General features: G+C 39.9%; 2 protein-coding genes across 8 annotated transcripts in view; one reads left to right on the top strand and one right to left on the bottom strand.

Moving 5' to 3' along the window:
• Positions 1–14,518, bottom strand: part of TMEM266 (transmembrane protein 266) — a 58,549-nt gene extending 44,031 nt beyond the window's left edge. For 3 of the 6 annotated variants that reach the window (XM_039557829.1, XM_019293546.2, XM_019293547.2), the window contains exons 1-5: positions 14,430–14,517; positions 13,844–13,958; positions 13,219–13,319; positions 12,127–12,233; positions 9,903–10,091 (exon numbers count right to left, since the gene is read on the bottom strand). In XM_039557829.1, coding sequence (XP_039413763.1) covers positions 9,903–10,091; positions 12,127–12,140 — 203 coding nt within the window. In that variant the 5' untranslated portion in view covers positions 12,141–12,233; positions 13,219–13,319; positions 13,844–13,958; positions 14,430–14,517. Of the gene's footprint in view, positions 1–9,902; positions 10,092–12,126; positions 12,234–13,218; positions 13,320–13,843; positions 13,959–14,429 lie in introns of those variants that run through there. The other 3 variants (XM_019293545.2, XM_010412329.3, XM_010412328.3) reach the window with 3 other exon arrangements.
• Positions 14,519–14,573: 55 nt separating this feature from the next.
• NRG4 (neuregulin 4) overlaps positions 14,574–18,518 on the top strand; it is a 51,075-nt gene continuing 47,130 nt past the window's right edge. For both annotated transcript variants that reach the window (XM_019293551.2, XM_019293550.2), the window contains exon 1: positions 14,574–14,655. The gene's annotated coding sequence lies outside the window, so the exon portion shown is untranslated. The remainder of the gene's footprint in view (positions 14,656–18,518) is intronic.

Below are 18,518 nucleotides of genomic sequence, written 5' to 3'. Positions count from 1 at the left end.
AACACCTAAGAATAAGCTCAGTGACTCCACAGCTACACTTTATAGTAGCAAAGGTACGCAGCCTGGGAAAGTGTCAAGCCTCTGGTCAAGGCTCTCTCGCCTGGCTATTTGTCCAACTCTCACCAATCTGTTTGTGGATCAGGCCAAGAATTACCTTGCCAGAGTTTGGGGGGACAGCATGCACCAGGGACCGCTCCCAAACCTAGTTTGGATGAGGTCACCCTTTTTCAGAGGAAAAATAAGGTCTCAGCAGGATGCAGGAAGCTGTGAGGAGGCTGAGTTCTGAGGACCAGAACTCTGGAGGGAAGTTGATGAAGCAGTACACGTTGCATTAGTGTTGTGCTAATGCCGATACACATTTACAAGAGGGTTGCTAAAAAATACTTTTTTTTCTTTTAGGAGTATTGGTAATAGGAGTAACAGTAGCAGGGACTTCAGAAGCATAAAGCCCATCCTGATACTGTTTATCTCCTAACTCCTCCCCCTCAGCATCACTTTGATGCAGTATCACATCATTTCTCATCACAGTGTTCTGCAATGTTCCTGTACTGGCTCACCTCAGAAAGTTCAGATGGGATGGTTGCCTGACACTTCAGATTTTCAAAGCACTGTAAATACACATTAGGTAATGAAAAGCTGACATGATTTATTTAACAGGGTTTAAAAAGCTGCAAGTGTGATGCAGTAACCCCACTGTCTAACTAAAATATTAATACACAGAAATCAGTGGTGTACAAGAAGATATGATGATACCTATCAATTCCTAATAAACAGTCCCAGACTCAATAACTCATGTTATAATCAAACACTTGGAAAAACATCACAAAATGTTCTCTGACATACTCACAAATGAGGGAGAAAGTGATGCCAAGCAGTGCTCAGAGACTCAACATTTTCAAGCAGCTTCTCAGAATTAAGCATATCAACAACACTTGTAGTCAGATTGCCTGATTGCCTGACTGTAAAAGACCTCCTCAATTGACTCTCAAAGCTTCAGAGAAGATTTGACAAGTGTTACTATCAGGAACTTGCCCTTAGGTTAAACTCTGTTGTGGCTCCAGCCTGAATACAGAATGCACTAGATTTTAAATAGGTTGTGTTAAAACACAAAGCAAAAAAAAAGGCATTGGGATAAAGCCTTTTTGCCAACTTGATCATTTAATGGATTTTATTTCACATAATCTCAAAACAGGATAACTTGTTTTTAATGCAACTGTGATTTTGGGCTTAGGATTGGGGTTTTTTAGCTATTTCTAAAAACAGTGAGGAGGGATGGCTCTGTTTAAACATAACAGGCTTCAGTCCTATTCTCTGTTTATATTTATCTTCCCTTTTTCAAAAGACCCATTACGCCAGTGTTTTAGTATTGCAGGACAGATTTTCCTATTCACAGAACCATCAGTAGAGGGCCCAAGTACCTGCCTTTAAAAGCTCTGCATAGTTAAGATTTTCAAATATACCAAATGTACCAGTAAGAGTAAACCAACTGTCATACTTGGCATACAATACACACATGATAATTGTTACTCAAGCTTTAATTACTTATAGAGTCCTAAATAACATGGCGTTTTCTCTGTCTGTTCAGTAGTATTATTCAATATTTAGAACACCAATTCTAAAAAGCTTCTGAATTAAACTATCAGTTTACAATTGAAAAAGCAATCAGCTTAAGCAGTCAAGTGCAGCTCACCTGCATAATTCCACCTGTATCACACTCCGAAAAAGTCAATATATTAAAAAATCACACTCATATATAAGGCGATTTCAAAGACATAAATGTATTTGAAATTTATGCACTGAAGAACCACCTTCAGTGCTGTATCCTAACTTGCTACACCAAGGTGACTTAGTTGAACACTTGGCCTGTAGATGGACAGGGACCAGCACCTGCACACCGCTGTCTACAGGCTGACATGCTAACCACCCTGACCCCTAATACACAAATCTCACCTCTTTAACCCTGAAACCTGTTTTAGCAGAGTAGTCTCTCTCTCTCTCTCCCCCTTCTGATGTGCAAGGGCTCATCCATTCAACAGATGAGAAATATGGTTTTGGAGAAACACAAACCCCTACCAGAATTAGTGTGCGTTTAAACTTACCTTCCAAATTCTGGCCATTTCACCTGTGACACTGCAAAGCTACACTTAAAATTTTAAGCTCAGATTAGAAAGTCAGCTATACAGAATTTTCAAAAAGCCCAACGAACAAAAATATAACTTACACAGCTCAAATTTATGAAGAGATTTCATACTAACCATAGACAAGTAAAAGACCTTTTCCCCCTCACTTCAGACAAAAGACCCCAAACCAAACAAAAAACTAAATAACCAAACCCCCACAAACTAGTAAAAAAGTCCCCTATTTTGTTCAGAGATTAAGTACACATTCTATTGGTGTCCTGACTGTGTTTGCTTGAACTCACAGACAAGTTTGACTTCGGAAAACTTTCCTGCATGACTTCAAACAGGTTCATCAGGTATTTCAGCTACTTTGTCTCTACAACAGAAATATCATTTACCTTTCTTGCAATGCCTGGATGAAGTAAATAAATGTACTAGCACAGAAATTTTTTAATTGTTGGTGACATTGGGCCGTAAGGTTTTGTTCTGAGACATTAAAATATATTTAGTGGAATTTTACGAGGGGTAATTCTTTAAAAAGATACTTTCACACATGGCTTTGTGCAAATCCAATCTGTCATCATCCTGTTAGTCTTACTAATAAACAGCTTGGAAAGAAAGGAACATAAGGCAAAACTGGGAAGGGTTGAACATATTTATCTGATAAGGAATCACTACAAACAGTTTTTTCAAGCTGTTAACAGCTGTCACTGTTTCTATTTTCTGGTCTTGTAAACAAATACCCCAAAATCTGCATTATACCTTACCCTGTCTTTTTTTTCTTTCTTTTGGCTAAACAGCAAGTGTTTGCACCTCACAAGATGGTTATGATCAGAAAACAGAAGGATGGATGAGATCCAAATTGCTATCTGAAGGAGCAGAAAGGCCATGGTCAGGAAGTGACAGGAACACAGGCTAAATAACGATACAAAATCTGGCTGAGACAACACAGCAGAGCCTCACAGCAGGCTTCAGGGAGCAGCTGGAGGCCTTGAGCAGCCAACTCCAAGGAACAAACAGAGCTCTGCACCTCTTTTCTGGACTTCTACAAGCTTGGTTTAACTACAGAACTTTAACTATTGAGAAGACTCTCATCTTTTCCCCCACTAAAACTTGTACTATTTCAAGCCCCATGGCATTTCTTGGAAGACTCCTGCAAAACTCTGCTGCTCAAACGGCAAGAGATATTCCCCCCTTTTTTCTTCCTAAACTCACACATGGCCAGTTTATACACAGTCATTCTTGTGCCAATATTGTTCTCGAGCTTGATTAGGTCTTTTCCCTAGTTGGCATTTTGTCCACGATGCATTATACACAGTAATGGCAGCCACTTCTGTAATTTAATTAAAGCCCATGCTTTTTGTAGAACAGACCCTCAGTTTCTGTAACTATCCTAGCAGCCTCTTCTGCATGTGAATACAGACAACTGGAGCCACAGATAATATTTTGGAATAGGTTTAATTAATTACATGAATGCTTCCCAGCTCTATTTGAAGTACTTGAAGCTTTCTAGGATCATTTGTGCTTTCTTTATAGGTGTATATTACACCCTTTGCTCACAGACATCCTGTGATTACCTGGCCTTCTACTCCTCACACTAGAAAATTGCTTATTAGGTTTTTCCTTTTTATGTTAAGATCTTTAGTGAAATATTAACGTCAGCCTCAAAAACTCTCTTTAAGAAACATAAGAGCAGCCATACCAGAACACACTGAACAAAGGCTTGGCAACCTGTCTCCAAGAGTGGTCATGAGCAGATGTCTCCAGATGACTAAGAACATAGCAAACATATAAATCCTTCCCCTTAACATTTTCACAGCATCCAATTCTTTACCATTTGGTCACTTCCTGAGACAGATGTGTTTTCTCACATTGTACTTAGTAACCTTCAATGAATTTCGTTTCCACAAACCCGTCCAACCTCCCATTGGGGGGATAAGCTACTCTCAGCCACACATCCTTCAGAAAGTATCTTCAGGCATCTACTGCCCTCTGTGCCAAGAGCAAACTCTTTTTGTTTCTTTGGAACTGGGCCTTAATCTATTAAGGTACCTTAGAGACTGTATTTGGAGGGGGTGTGTGGGTGTCAAACCTGTTTTAACCTCTCTATGTCACAGACTTTGTAATATCAATCAAATCTCAGTCAGCCTTCTTTTCTAGACTGCAGAGTTCTAGTTTACGTAGCAATCTCCAATGGAAGTTGTAGCACATCTTTGATCACTGTTTTCCTTTGATTCTTTTCCAGTTCTTTTATATCTACCATATCCTTTTTGACAGGGAGCAGAACTGCACTCGTGTTCAAGACGTGGGCAAAGCCTGGATATACAGAGAGGCACAACAGCACAACACCTCTCTTTTATTCTCTGCTCCTTTTCCTAAGCAATCCTAAGATCTGATTTGCTTTTAGATTGATGCTCAGCATTTAGCTGATTTTTTTTACAGACCTGCCTTTCAGACAAATATTCCTCTTTTCCACATTTCCCCTTTGTCCCATTGCTTACCCATATTTCAAATTTTGCCCCCAAGCCATATCTTCCCCAATTTAGACAATTAATTCCAGTGTCAAGCCAGACAAATTAGACCCATGTAATTTCCAGTCTCCAGTAAAGAGCTCTGCAAACAGTGATCTGTGGGCTACAATTGCTACATTTCTACCCACAAAAATTACCCGGGAAAAGCAAGTTCTCTTGGAAAAATACAGAAATATCTCCAAACCGAAAAAAGTCTTAAAATCACTGAGCTAGAAAATTAATTCTTTGTCTTACTTACAGTACTGCTCTCTCTACCAATTGATAAAAGACATGGGAGGGAACTTAGGTACTGGGATAAACACAGTAATGAGTTATTCTGGGAAACAAAATTTACAAAACGAAACACTTAAAAGGCTGTGTACAGAAACAGAAATTTCTACATCACTGAATACCCCTGTAACATAGCCCAAAATTTCATGTTTTCTCTGCTGAAGAGCTGGGCACCTCAAAGGCTCTGTTGAGCTGAATGGTCCTTTTCTGCTGCAGTGCAGGTCTGCTGGGACCACAGCACCGAGATAGCAGTGATATAGTACTGCACAAAGAACACATCAGCACTACAGTCTCATTCACTGCATCCTCGTGTTATGATTTTGCACCATCTTTCTGGATTCAGACTATGACTGGCAGCTAAAACTAAATTACAAGTCACTTTTGTAAATGCAAGGAGCTTGCTTGCTACATGAAATAGTTGTGCCCTCCAAAACCCTTGCACTTTGTCTTGGATTTGGACCTCATTATTCACCATGCACCCAGGATCTGCATGAGGTATACAAAACTTTTCAGAAAATGGACAATTTTTAATTATGCCACCAGATAAAGACAAGAAAAGCAGAAAACAAGAAAAATGTGAGCACTTGATCTAGTGAAGTTCCTTTAGATAAAGCACCTTTAAGCTTTGTAGAGAGCACAAGTAAAATACCTCAAAAAGATCTAAGTAATATCTGAAAGATGAATACGAAAACCAAAATAATGGCATCTACTACTTGGTACAATTACAGAAGACAGACTGAAGGAACCGACATCTTTCTTTCCCAGGATGGCGGAATACATTCACCAGCAAGGTCTTGCAACCAGTTTAAAATGTGAACTCACAACTCTTCTCTGTGTTAATTTCTGCATCTCTGTAAATCTCTGTTCAGTTTTGGTTTCCCTTCTTTTCTCTCTCTCTTTCCCCTTATGGTTTTCTTTTTTTCAGATATTCCCACTATTTAATGCCCTTTCTAGCTGTGACCAAACAAATCTAAGGCTATGAACAGATGATCATAAATTATTAAATTACAACAGTGTGACTATTTACAGCTAATGTCAAATGAGTCACATTAACTGTGTGAACTCACAAACTTTACAGCTTTTGATGTAAAACACAGTATTTGAAAGCACCTTCATGTTTCAGATGTTTAACATTAAAACTCAAGAGCTGCAATTTAAAACAAATACAACAAATAATTTAAAAGTTGGTGTATATCTCTCCCCCCTTGTTTCTCAACCCCCAATAAATACAGATCTTTATCAAGAGAGAGGCTCATTGTCTATCTTCACACACACAAATATATAGTCTGTAATGTAATTATCTGCAAATTTTTAAATAATTTATTGTGATTGATACCTCCTAACTGGAACTTACAGAAAATATAGAAAGGAGAGCTTTTCCCTATCCATGTATTACTTTCATGCATGTTGACAATTTTTCTGCTATTCTCCATCACTTTTATTGGACTTGATGCAAAAAAAGCACTAAAGAGAAATTATTTTTTGAAAAACAGAATACTTGACTGGAAAAAAAAGAAATTAAGAGTGGCATTTAAAGCAACGTTAACATTTAAAAATCATCTCACCTTTCTGGGTGATTAGTCTCCTTAAAGAAATGTTGGCATACTCTTTTCCTGCAAACTGAGTTCAGTGCAGTCACAGTCTCCCCAGTAAATTCAGGACAACACATTTTGTGTTTTGTTTGAGGGTTTCAGGTAGAGCAGAACGGTTTTTCTTGCCTGATTACCCTTTCACTACTTACAGGTGGACATCAGGGACAGGCTTAATGTGCCTCTAATCTGAAGTCCTTTCTTTGTTGCTTAGCACAGTGATCAGCATTGTTACCTAAATTTCTGACAAAACCAGCTCAAACTGTCCACAAAATTCCTTCGACAACACCAACAGACAGGAACTGACTGCCATGAGAATTTGATCTGAAAAAGCAAAGACCTATCAAACTGCACAAAGTAAGACTTTTATTCCAGTATTATGGCCATAGGAATGCCAGCTTACATATGGTCTGTCTAACAAGTTAAAGCACACCAAAATTTTCTTTTTCCTTGTCCTGTGGGAGGGGTAGCTAGTGTGATGCCATCTCACAGTTTCCAGGCACACAAAGAGGGTTATGACCCACCTACTCCTGATTGCCTATTAATATCGGCTTTATTAAGAGAAACATTCCCTCAGATGAAACAAAAAGCTCCCCTAGGTAGCAATCAGGTCACATTTGTGCTTGGACCCTGAACACCTTGTAGCCTTTAAGAAGGAAAGATAGAGGAGAACCTTGTGTGCACCTTGAGGTACACACAACTAAACCGCTAAATCAGAAGACTCCTTTCCTGTGCTCTCGTTCGTCTCTAGTCTGATGTCTCTCTTGCTGCTCCATGGAAGGAAATGAAGACTTACTGGTAAATGCCCAGAGTAACCAGGAACTAGTAACTGTGGACAATTATGCTGTCCAACAAGGTCATGGATAGATGTAGCTTGTAACAACTACCCAGTCTTGTCCAAGCACAGGGATGTGCCAGAGCCTTGCAATTAGAACAACTACAGCTTGGCTAGATCAGCTGCAGATCTAGAACAGAGCCACACATGCAGGTCCATGCAGGCTGGCACCTTCCCTGAAATTCTCTGGGAAATGCATATAGAAAGTAACACATGGAGTCTGCAACAAAAGGCAGACTTCCAGGGAAGGGAATCTTTTATACTCTCTAGCATCAGCAATATCTTCTGGTATTTCCACCTGCACTCTGTACAGCAGCACTGGGGTAACAGAGCCTCAGTTACAAAGATGGATGCTGGCAGAAACTACAGGGATTTTGACGTTTTCTGCCACCTCCTGTGCTCCCCTCCCCACATCCCCCTCTTCGAACATAAGGGAGATGTGGCTGCCAGTTCCTGTATCAAACTGATCTGACCCACCCTACCTCCTCACTCTGATTGAAGCCAGTCACAACTAACAAGGCCATGGGAAAGAAACTACACCATTCATAAAACTAGACATATTCCCAACCAAGCCAGGAGGTGGCACAGGGATAGTATTTTACTTCTGCTGCTGGGCTTCTGAAGCCCAGCTCTGCTCCTAAATTTCTCATGGCATCAGCTGCAGTGAATGCTTCTGAAAGGAAGAAGCCACCATTCCCACAAGGTGGCCGAACATACTCGGCCAAAATGCATTGGGATGCCCATACTTAAGCTTTGAACATACTTCAGAGCATTTACTCTATAGTTGGGAGGTCTGGATGCTTATTTCCATTGAGACTGACAAAGCCACAAAAGAAGTCTGTGTGAAGGAAGAGATCTCTGCTGAAGAAAAGAATGACAAGCCTATTTCCATGCTTAAGACTGCAAAGCTGTTCAAAGGGTTACAGTTAGAGATCTGTGCCCTTTGGCACAGTGAAGAATTGAGTTTCATATCATAAAAATCTATAAAAATGCATATTTGAACTAAACTGGTATTGACTCAGCACCAAAATAGCCTGAGGGTTACACCTGCATACTCAAATTAATTTTCAAGTGCCTCTTTTGCTATGCAGGGTATTTTATGTTACAGTTGTACCATACTTATATAACCTACTCGAAATGTATTTCCCCTTGTTTGGAGTAACAACTTTTTGGAGAAGTCTCAAAAAGTCCAATTTGGAAAGAAATTAAAGGCAAGAGCCTTCCCCACATCTTGCTTCCTGACTACCACACAAAATACTTGCTGAGCTGAGATCAAGCAGGTCGCTGCTGATTACAGAGCACAGGTTAAAACACATTGAACTGTTAATAAATGGAGGCTTATCTAAAGTCTTTTAAAGTCTTCAGCAGTGAGCATTCTATACGGCTTACTGGGAAGTGCTCTCACTGGACCTTACTGTGTTCAGTGTGACACACAGGGAACAGCAGCCACAGAATCAGGAGGGCAGGCACCACCACTCACCTCATCTCTGTCCCAAGGGATGTTAAATACAGTGTTATCATTCCTGACAAATGCATCTTCTTGAAGACATCCAGCAATTGTACCTCTATCCCCCTCCTTCCCACACATACCAGCAGTCTACCCCAGCACTTTGCTGCCCTCACTAATCTCTGCTGCAATTCAAGCTTTTTAGTTCTTGTCCTAAACATCATGGAGATCAATAACAGGCTGTTCCCTTCCTTACAGAAGTCTCTTAGAAGCTCCCCTCAAAGTCTCTTCTCCATGTGAAACACAGTTATTTCAATCAGTACTCCACGGCAGGTTTTCTGAGCCTCTAATCATTCTCACTGCCTTCCTCTGGATTCTCTCCAGTTGACCCAAATCTTTCATAAAGAATTTAGTACAGCAGTCCACCTACAGCCACTTCAAGCCTGAACAAGGCATAAGGATGACTTCTAATGTCCTGTAGGACAACAATGCTACATAATCTGACACTGGGCTATGTTTGGGCAAATGCTATGAACTGATGAAGATCTTTTATTCCAGTAAACCTGGAACCACCGTTCTACAAAAACAGGAGCAGTATGCCTATACTGTGTCCATTATCAAAGACAACATTCTCACATAAGGAAATGACACAATTCAAATTACCGGCTGACACGTACACTGTCTGTCCTGGAATCAGCAGTACTAGATATTATCTCTCAGTCAGAAGATGTACAGCTATGTACAAGAATCACGGCAGTCAGCTCTCGTCATCCTGAAACACCTTTCTCAAGGAGCTTTCACCAGACCATTCTGCTTGTCTGACAGGGTAGGGTGTTTCATCTAGTTTTTCCTGAGATAAAGCTTCAAGGTCAAACAGTACTATGGTACTGTGGTCAAACAGTAGCTATGAACTACTTAAAATGATAAACAGCCGTAAAGCAGCCCAGATTAGCGATATTAGAAAAGGTCACTTCCATCCTGTGACAATGATTTTACATAGAGTTTGAGGACAACTGGCTACACTTCTCCAGCTCAAGATTTCCTGTTTTACAGGCCATGAAATTTCTGTAATCTAAAACTACACAACAAAAATCTGCCCTTTGTACTTACCCTTCTCTTTGGTACTCCTCATCCAAATTTGACAAAAGCTGGGACCCAGCCACAGACAGATCAAGTGCAGCTAAAGGTAGATCTCGATAAGCAAAATTAACAAGCTGCACAGGAGCAATGCTTTTGGTCTCTTCTTCCACTTGCTGGGAAATGATCTCAACTTCCGAAACACTGCCTTCAATTGTAGGCCTGAAAACGTAATAAACACACATATACACATAAAGAAATATAAATGATCAAGCAAGTAAAAGTAAGTTAGAGACAAGAATTTCATAGAATCCCAAAGAGCCTGCAACTTAAAAGGCCTCTACGAGGTCATTGAGGGAGGTGTTGTCATTAAAGAGACAGATCAAATCTCTCCAAACTTTAGTCGATTTCACTGTGATCAACAGACACCTCACAAAGGAGAACACTTCACTCCGCTGAATCTGCTTCAAAAGCACTAAATATAAATGGCTGTGTTATAAAAATACAGAAAAGATACATGAACCCAAAAGGAAAACATTTGTGCAAAACAGAAAGAAGGCATGTAACTATGCCAACTAAAGACTCACTGCTTGGTAAATTAGATCAGTGAGCAATGAACAGCTAGACTTATTAATTATACACAAATCAACTGTTAATTGAGGCAGTTTGACGTCTCTTCCACCGTAGATTTGAATACTGATTCAAATAGTTTTGATGGATGGCAGCTTTGTTACACTCACCCAAAAAGGATCATTCTGTTACACGTTATTTCAAAATAGTTCTGAAAGGGAACAATGATTCAGAAGAAGTATGGCCTCGTCCATAAAGATTATCTTAACCAACCTTATGTACAGCTTCTAAATCTGATCATGTATTCTTACAGCAGCCCACTAACACTAGTGGAAACTCCAGGCAGGGAAAAACAGTCTGACAATGTGTATGTCTCCCACATTTAGAACAAGATACTACTTCTGTAGGAACTTTATCCGCTACCATTACTAAGTGCATGCACAGGATGACTTGGCTGTAGGACACCGCTTGCACGTCAAGGGCTGATCTTTGCAGCACCCAGCAAAGCTGCTTGCCCTGTTTGATTCCAAGTAGGTGCAAGCACAAACTTCTCCAGCTTTCTTCCAGGGGGAGCCTGGTAACTTTGGAAGAAATCTCAGACTATAGTCAGAGGTTTTCAACAGCAGGTGTGAAGATACTCTTTTTCCATAGGGATATAGTTAAAAAGTTCTTAGAACCCTGTGCTATTTGACTGCAAAAATTGCATTGGTGATTTTATTTTAAAGCTTATTAAAATCTTCCAGCAATTTAAGAAACCTGATTAGTAGTTCCTTTATCTCCCCCAAAAAATAAGAGAATACTTTAGAAGACCACTTAACCGGTGTGTCTTGTATAAGGATGTAATTTAAGGATGTGGGTGAAGGAACTAAAATTCTATGTTGGAAGTTTCCATTGGTCAATCTCACCATTAGACTAATTCTTCCAGATGGAAGACATTACTCTTGAATTAAAAGGAATTAACTGCTGCCAGAATTACCCAAGAAAGTAAAATGCTGTTTTATGTAGAGTATTTGGTAGGCAAAGACTGCAGCTGTGTCATACTGTGGCAGAAAAAGGAGCTAAATGGAAGTACTATTTGAACAACCTAAAAGCTTTTATTTTATTCATGTGTAACTAATAACGGAAAGTAATGAGATTTTTTAATTTCCAACAGAACCGTATTCCTGTGTAAACAATCTGAAATCAGAAATCCAGAGGTAAAAGCTAATTTTAGCAAGAATTTTGATTTTCACCTTTAGTGCTATCCTGTGGGCATTTACCTTTTAAAGTCCAAGCTGGTTCAGTTTTGCATGAAAGAGCACACAATGATCAAATTTCCAGTATCATAAAGGAAAAAGGAAATTAGTTGGTGCAACCTTCCCTCCCCAAACAGTATTGAGTTTCTGTATTCTTAGACTAAATGACAGATATATTCTGATTTGATTGAAAAGAAAAACAGACTTGTGCTGGCAGACAGCTTTGGTGGCAGGAAAAAGATAAACAGATCTAAAAGTAACATAACATTCTAGCTTTCAGCCACTGCTGTTCGTAACACATCAGGCATGTGTTACAGCATCATTCACTTATCTTCTGTTAATTCACACTCTTTAGACAAATACAAAACCCTCCTGAAGTCACAACATCATTCTTCTCCAAGTAGCAGCCTGTTCCCTTTCATTTAAAGTAAGTTGTATCACATGGTACTTACTGAGGATTGGTCATGTTGGAGGATGCAACCAAATCAGCAGTGGTTCCAATATTTTAACTACTTCCAGCTGCTCTGCATAAAAGTTCTAGCCTTGCAAGATTAGGTCTCTGCAGAAGCAAAACAAAGTTATCTAAAACACAGCTGAAAGAAATCCAAAGGGCTACACTGATTTCTGTCATGTTGCAAATGTGTCTAATAGTTTAATTCCCCCCATGATTCTTTTTCAAAGTGTTTTTATTCCAGGTTAATTCCTCCATATTATGGAAGCTGTACAGTTACAGTGCATTTATTTTTACACACAGACACATACATAATTCCACAAGAACACAGGTCTTGCTGTAAACCACTAGATTGCTGAGAAAGATAACCAAGATCAGAGAGGGAAGCAGATTTTCAGAGAAAGCTCACGACTTCAGGAGCATAAATTCTATTGGAAAACAATTTTCTACAATTTTTCATACTTTCTAGACATGAGCATTAACATTGTCAATGACGTCCAGGGGTTTGTTCTCCATTTTCCAATTTGAACTGCTTCTGACTCCCTTTGCTACCTCAGGAAGTCTCTTCCAGAAATTAATTCATGTTGTCAAACATTCTAGATGGGCTGTTATCAGGACGGTATTTTGACCAACAAAACCCAGTAACACATTTGGAAAAGGCAAAATCTCCACTTGTGCTGTACCTGGAGCAATGCACGGCCACCAGAGAAAAAGAGGACAAGCCTGTGAGAATGAAACCTACCGATACACAGGTTTTGATAGCAGGAAAAATGAGGAATACCACACAACAAACAAAACCTCTTAAAAATCATGAGTGACCTTGTGAAGCTATTGTGAAGAGTATATGCTACATAATTTTAAAAAGTAACATAAAAACAGACTCTTATTTTGATTAAACAGAAATAAACATTGGCAAATTAGAATTATTTACAATAACACCGATGATCATGGAAAATCCTCTTATACTAAACTTTACCCTAGAGTCACTTACAGGCTGAATTGTTAGTCAAGTATTTACACTGGAGACATACAAATGTAGCTACATTAAGATCCTTAACAATCACTTGGTACGAAGAAATAAAATTGAACTTACATCTTTTGTAGAGCCATTTCCAAGGCTTTACTTCATGTTTTGTAATTTTACAAAAACGTATAATGGAGCCAATACATTTTCACATTTTCCAGATAATGTGCCTGGGTATGCAAGAAGAAAAGTTCTACATTGTGATCATCCTCCTCAGGTAGGTAAGTCAGCCAAAAGCAATTTAATTAGTCATATGAAGAGGACAACTTTAAAACAAAAGACTACACATACATTAGAAAGACACACACCCTCCATTTATTTGCAACCTTGTAATACTTCTAAAGACAGAGTAAGAAGTAAATGTTTTTCAGATAAAGCTTTGCTAATACAGCAGAAACTTGATTTGATATCCATGCAAGTATCAATAGGAGTCTATTCCCTGGCCTTTGTACTCCTTAAATTACTTTATTTACTATATCCCTAAGGCAGCAAAATACTGAAACATTTGCCTAAAATTACGAATATTTAAATCAAACAGAGGTTTCTGATAGCAATTGTTACACCTACCAGCACAACAAAACTAAAATATAAGACTCAGGCTTGTTTTGAAATGTTAGCTCCCTAACATCTCACTTTGAGTTGACATTTTTACAACACAAAACAACCCCAAACAATTTTGAATGAAAAACTTTACCCAAACCAGTTGTTTTAAGCACTCAGCGCGAGAAAATGGTCAAGAATGAGGTACTGTGCATCTGTCTTGTGAGACTGAGAAAACTGAGAATCCTGCTCGAACTGCATTTGCAGGCCTGGAGAATAAAAAGTATGTGGGCATACAGCTGATTTAGGAAATGGGAATAAGACTGATGGAAACTGGCCTTTGAAGACAGGCAAACATACATATGGAAGCTTCTCAATCTAGCAAAAACCTCACCATTTATTCGGGAGACAGCACAGTGCTGGTAACTCCAATCTCCCTCCCAAAGGAGACTTAGAAAACAAAACAGTGACAAAAACTGTACATCTAGATTTAAGAAATCAAATTTTTTTGGTTAATCCTAAGATTCTGAGGAAACAGGCCAGGACACAAACATTAAATATTTGTCCCTCCAGAACAGTCTCTTTTTTTCCCAAAGCTGGAAGCACATTTGTAATCATACAGAATTGTGTTTTACAACTCAACTGGGGCTCTGAACCGGATGTGACCAGTGACAGCAGCAATAAGCCAGGCCAGCTCCCTCCTACTGGAGCTGGCAGCTCTACAGGTAAAGTTTGCTCACCCCAGGCCTGAAGGAGCTGCTGGCAGGAGGGCAGCAGCTCTTCTGACAGCGCTGCTGGCTCCACAGGGAGCAGAGTCCAGCTTGCCGCAGCCGCAGGGATCGCTACCATGACACAAGGAGCTCACCGGGCTGAGACGAGCAACGCCGAGACACCTGAAAGGAGAGACAAGGACTCAACTCTCCAAAGGACTCAGTGCAACCTTCCTGAAAGAAAACGTGGCAAAACGTGAGTAATCTCTGGTAAAAATGACTAATGTATTAGCTAATCTAATGATTTGAAGAGACAAGTAGAGTTAGTAAGTGCAATAAGAGGACAAAAAAGATGTAATAGGTTGTGTATATGTATTTATCTATCTCCTAAATGGATTACTGTGATTCATGCTTCTGTCCAGGCTTTATATACAAGCAATAGAAATATCTTAACATATACTAGTATTCTGCAAAAACGTATTTTTTTACCATCCACTCCACCTCATCTATCTGTTTTTAACTTCCTTTCAAAAATCACATTTTATAGCAACATAAACCACTTGCAACTTCCACATGAAATTTCTGTGCAACTGAGTGGTGTTTAAAGGCAGCAGGGATCAGCAGGGAGATTTTATTCTTTTAAACTTATCTCTTACTTGTATTCCTACAGGATTTTCCTGTAGGCAAAGTGGAATGATGTTGCTCTTCTCCTGGCCACCAAAGACGGGCAAAGGGCAACTTTTGGGTATTCCATCCATCACCTGAGTGAAAATTTTTCCATACAGCCCTTTCCCCACCTAACACACTCAATGTTCAGTAGACAAAAAAGCTTTCTCTCTCATAGTCTCAACTGATGGAATTACTAACAGGTCCAGGGGTTTTGGCTTTTTTCCCCCACTTTGAACTGAGAGTAGGCAGCACACAGTACATGCTGAGCTGCCACATGAGCATGGGCAATGCCTGTTCCCTGAGAGTTCAGCAGTTCTGTTCGTTCCGTGGTGTGTTTTCCAGGTGAGATGGCTGTACAAGGAGCACGGTTTCCAAAGTTTAACAGAAACAGTTTAGAAGGGAGATATAACCGAAAGGAAAGAATTGTCCCACTAGTTTCTAGTACAAGCTTTCAAGCAGTATAACAACCAGAAACATCCACTGGACTAAATGACTGACATCCTCTATGTACCAAGAGGACAGTGCAATCTGATGGGAAGTGTGTAAGTTTGCAGACTAGTAGACCAGCTTAAAATGTGTGGGATCACAGCTCAGATCTCAGCCAAGATGATTCAGCTCTTCACCCCTCTGCAATAGCTGAAGGAAGTTGTACCCCAATCACTGAGCTCTTTCTGAGGCAAGACCTTCAAAATACTTAAAACTACTGTCCTTGACTTCCCAGCCCTTCAGCTTTGCTCTGTTCTCTGTACCCTTACTTACTACACATGCCAGTGCTCCCCAAAGCTTCTGTGAGGTGCCCTTGGGTTGACTATGATTTTTCACCCTCTCCTCTGCAGGGGCACTGGCAAGCACCTGCTTACAGCTCCCAGGCTGTGCAGGCCGGGCACTGGGGTCATGTGCTGCACTTGAGCAAAGGTCCGGGCTGCTGGCCTTGCCCAGCACACATCGCGCCTGAGTTAATTTGTTAATGTTTAGATGAACCTTCTATTGTCAGTCACCTCACCTTGGCTGGGGCTTGCTAATAGGAGATAAAATCCAGCTGAAACAACAAAAAGCATAGAACAGAGTTTGGAAAATGTATGCTAAAGCATAGCACATGGTGCACATACACTCTAAGCTAAAAGAAAAAAAAAAGAAACCAAAACAAAGCTCCAAGAGCAAACTTAAAAAAAAAAAAATCCATACTCCACTGGTGCATGAAAACTATGGCTTTTAGCATTGATTTAAGCACAGTCTTACAAAATATGTGTCACAATGTAGTGGGCCCAGTTGGGGGTGGGGAGTAGGAAGATGATTTAATTTAAGCCTTTTGCACCAAAGTCCCTACTAACTTGTACCCTATTCAGCTGAGCTGAAGTCAAGACAACATGATTCAGAGCTGTTTGCTGCACTTGCTTATATTCTGAGGCGTATTGTCATGAAGCTGTAAGCTCCTGTACAAAATTCAGATGCTAACTGAAGTATCCAAGTTTGTGCCCTTACAAGGTAGCTACAAAACCAAATTCTGACATGTTCTTTTAATAAGCCCCCCAACAGCAGCTTAAGACACATGGACAGGCTCAGAGCTTGCATTCAAAGGAAATGCCACAGGCCCCACTTGAGGAGACACTGCTGTGGCTGCAATGTGGGGTTTTGGTGTTCTCACCAGCTCTGGCTCCTTCCTCTGCCCACACCCCATCCATTTAAAAAAAAAAAAGCAGGATGGCTTCCATGATACAGGTCATAGTACAGCTCCAAAAATAGTTGTGTCAGCAAAAGTGAGAGTACAGGGCAAGGCATTGTGCACAGAAACAAACCCCACAGAGCAGAAAGACACAAATACTGAAGGACAATGTGCAGAGCCTTGGCCATTGGCAATACTCAACTGGAGCAAAGACCCAGCATGAAATCATTGAAGAGACTGGGGAAAGGGTGCAAAGGAAGAGGGCTTCCATGGGGGTTTTTCTCCTTCTGTGTCACAATGGAGCTTTTTCCTCTGAATCTAGTCCACAACAAGAAATAGACTTTTGCTTCCTTTGTGCAAACAAGTCACATTCTTATTTCAGTCTATAACTTGAGAGCCTTATGCACTCTAAAGCTCAAATGCAAATGACGGCTACTCATGTGCCAGCTGAGCAATCCTAAGGAGGTCAGAGAGCTATTCAGAAAAACAGGAAGAAAACGAATAATCTGAAATGAGAGTAATAACAGTAGGGGAAACATCTAAACAGACAGTACCCCAGAAGCTTTCAAAGAGAAAGGGCAAGAGTGATTATGGGGTAACTGCATTTAGCTCTTGTGAATTAGCCCAGCCAAATTTTTTTGGTGATTAACACCACGGATATCATCCTGAGGATCACCAAAAACCTAATGTGATCACTCATTGCTACTACTGCAAGTTCCATTTCTCCAAGAACTGAAATTTCCAGGCTCCCTAGGATCACAACTGGTTTTGTCCCGAGAATTTTAATTAGCTCCAATCATCTGCATTTAGAAAGTTTTATTGGTCATGTATGCCAAAACTGTTCGCTTCAGGAATCCAGCAACTTGTACATCTGAAGGGAAAAGCCTGACAAATCTGCAGGAGTGGTCCCAGCACTTCCCTGCTTTGCTTCAGGTTAAACAAAATTGGTTTTCTTTTTTCCCCAACAGGAAAAATCACAGGTTATGATATTAAAAAAAACTTCTTTTGATTAAACTGACCTAATGCCTTATTTAAGAGAAGAGCATGATAAAGTATTAGATTTGTCAAAAAAATATGAATGCTGAGGTGCAACACAGAAAACAAACAGCAAATTAACTTCCTTAATCTTTAACATTCCTATGCAGCATTCAAAAGAAAAGAGGCACAAGAGATGGAGCTTTTTATTGCAAGGAAGAAGGGACATTGAATTTTGCATCTTTTTCATGGAGGGATTGACAGCAAAGTTTTTAAATACACCACTTTTTTAAAAAAAAGGGGAAAAAAACCCCTTGATCACAGGAAAGATATTTAGATTGGGGGGGAAAAAAACCCATCAGGCATTCACTAATTAGGAAATGGCAGATTTGCACTTGCTCATGCAGTCATAATTCTATCCCCTTGTGGAATCATCCTATATGCTGAAATTAAGCAGAATGCTGTTCTAGGAAAAAAAGAGCATGTAATCATGTAACTAAAGACTCTCATTATTCCTAAGTGTAACTCACACTTTCTAGAGAGAAGTTTAGATGGGCCAAAAAAAAGAAAAATGATCTTGTGCACAATTACAATAAACTCTTCACAAGTGCAACATGATCACTGGTTGAATCCTGAACATTTCAGTACTGCAAATCTGGACTACAGAACAAATAACAGTAGCTGGAAGCAAGCCTTTAGAAGAGGACTAATCCAAAAAACTCTGAGGAGAGCCCACCCTCTTCCAAGGAGCTTGCAGGTGTGCAGCACATGGTACTTCCAGACCAAAAGAAACAGGAGGAGCTGCTCTGTTT

This window comes from Corvus cornix, chromosome 10, assembly GCF_000738735.6.
Source record: "Corvus cornix cornix isolate S_Up_H32 chromosome 10, ASM73873v5, whole genome shotgun sequence".
Taxonomy (NCBI): Eukaryota; Metazoa; Chordata; class Aves; order Passeriformes; family Corvidae; genus Corvus; species Corvus cornix.
Note: the sequence above shows the minus strand (reverse complement) of the source record. Positions and strands in the feature narration are given on the sequence as shown.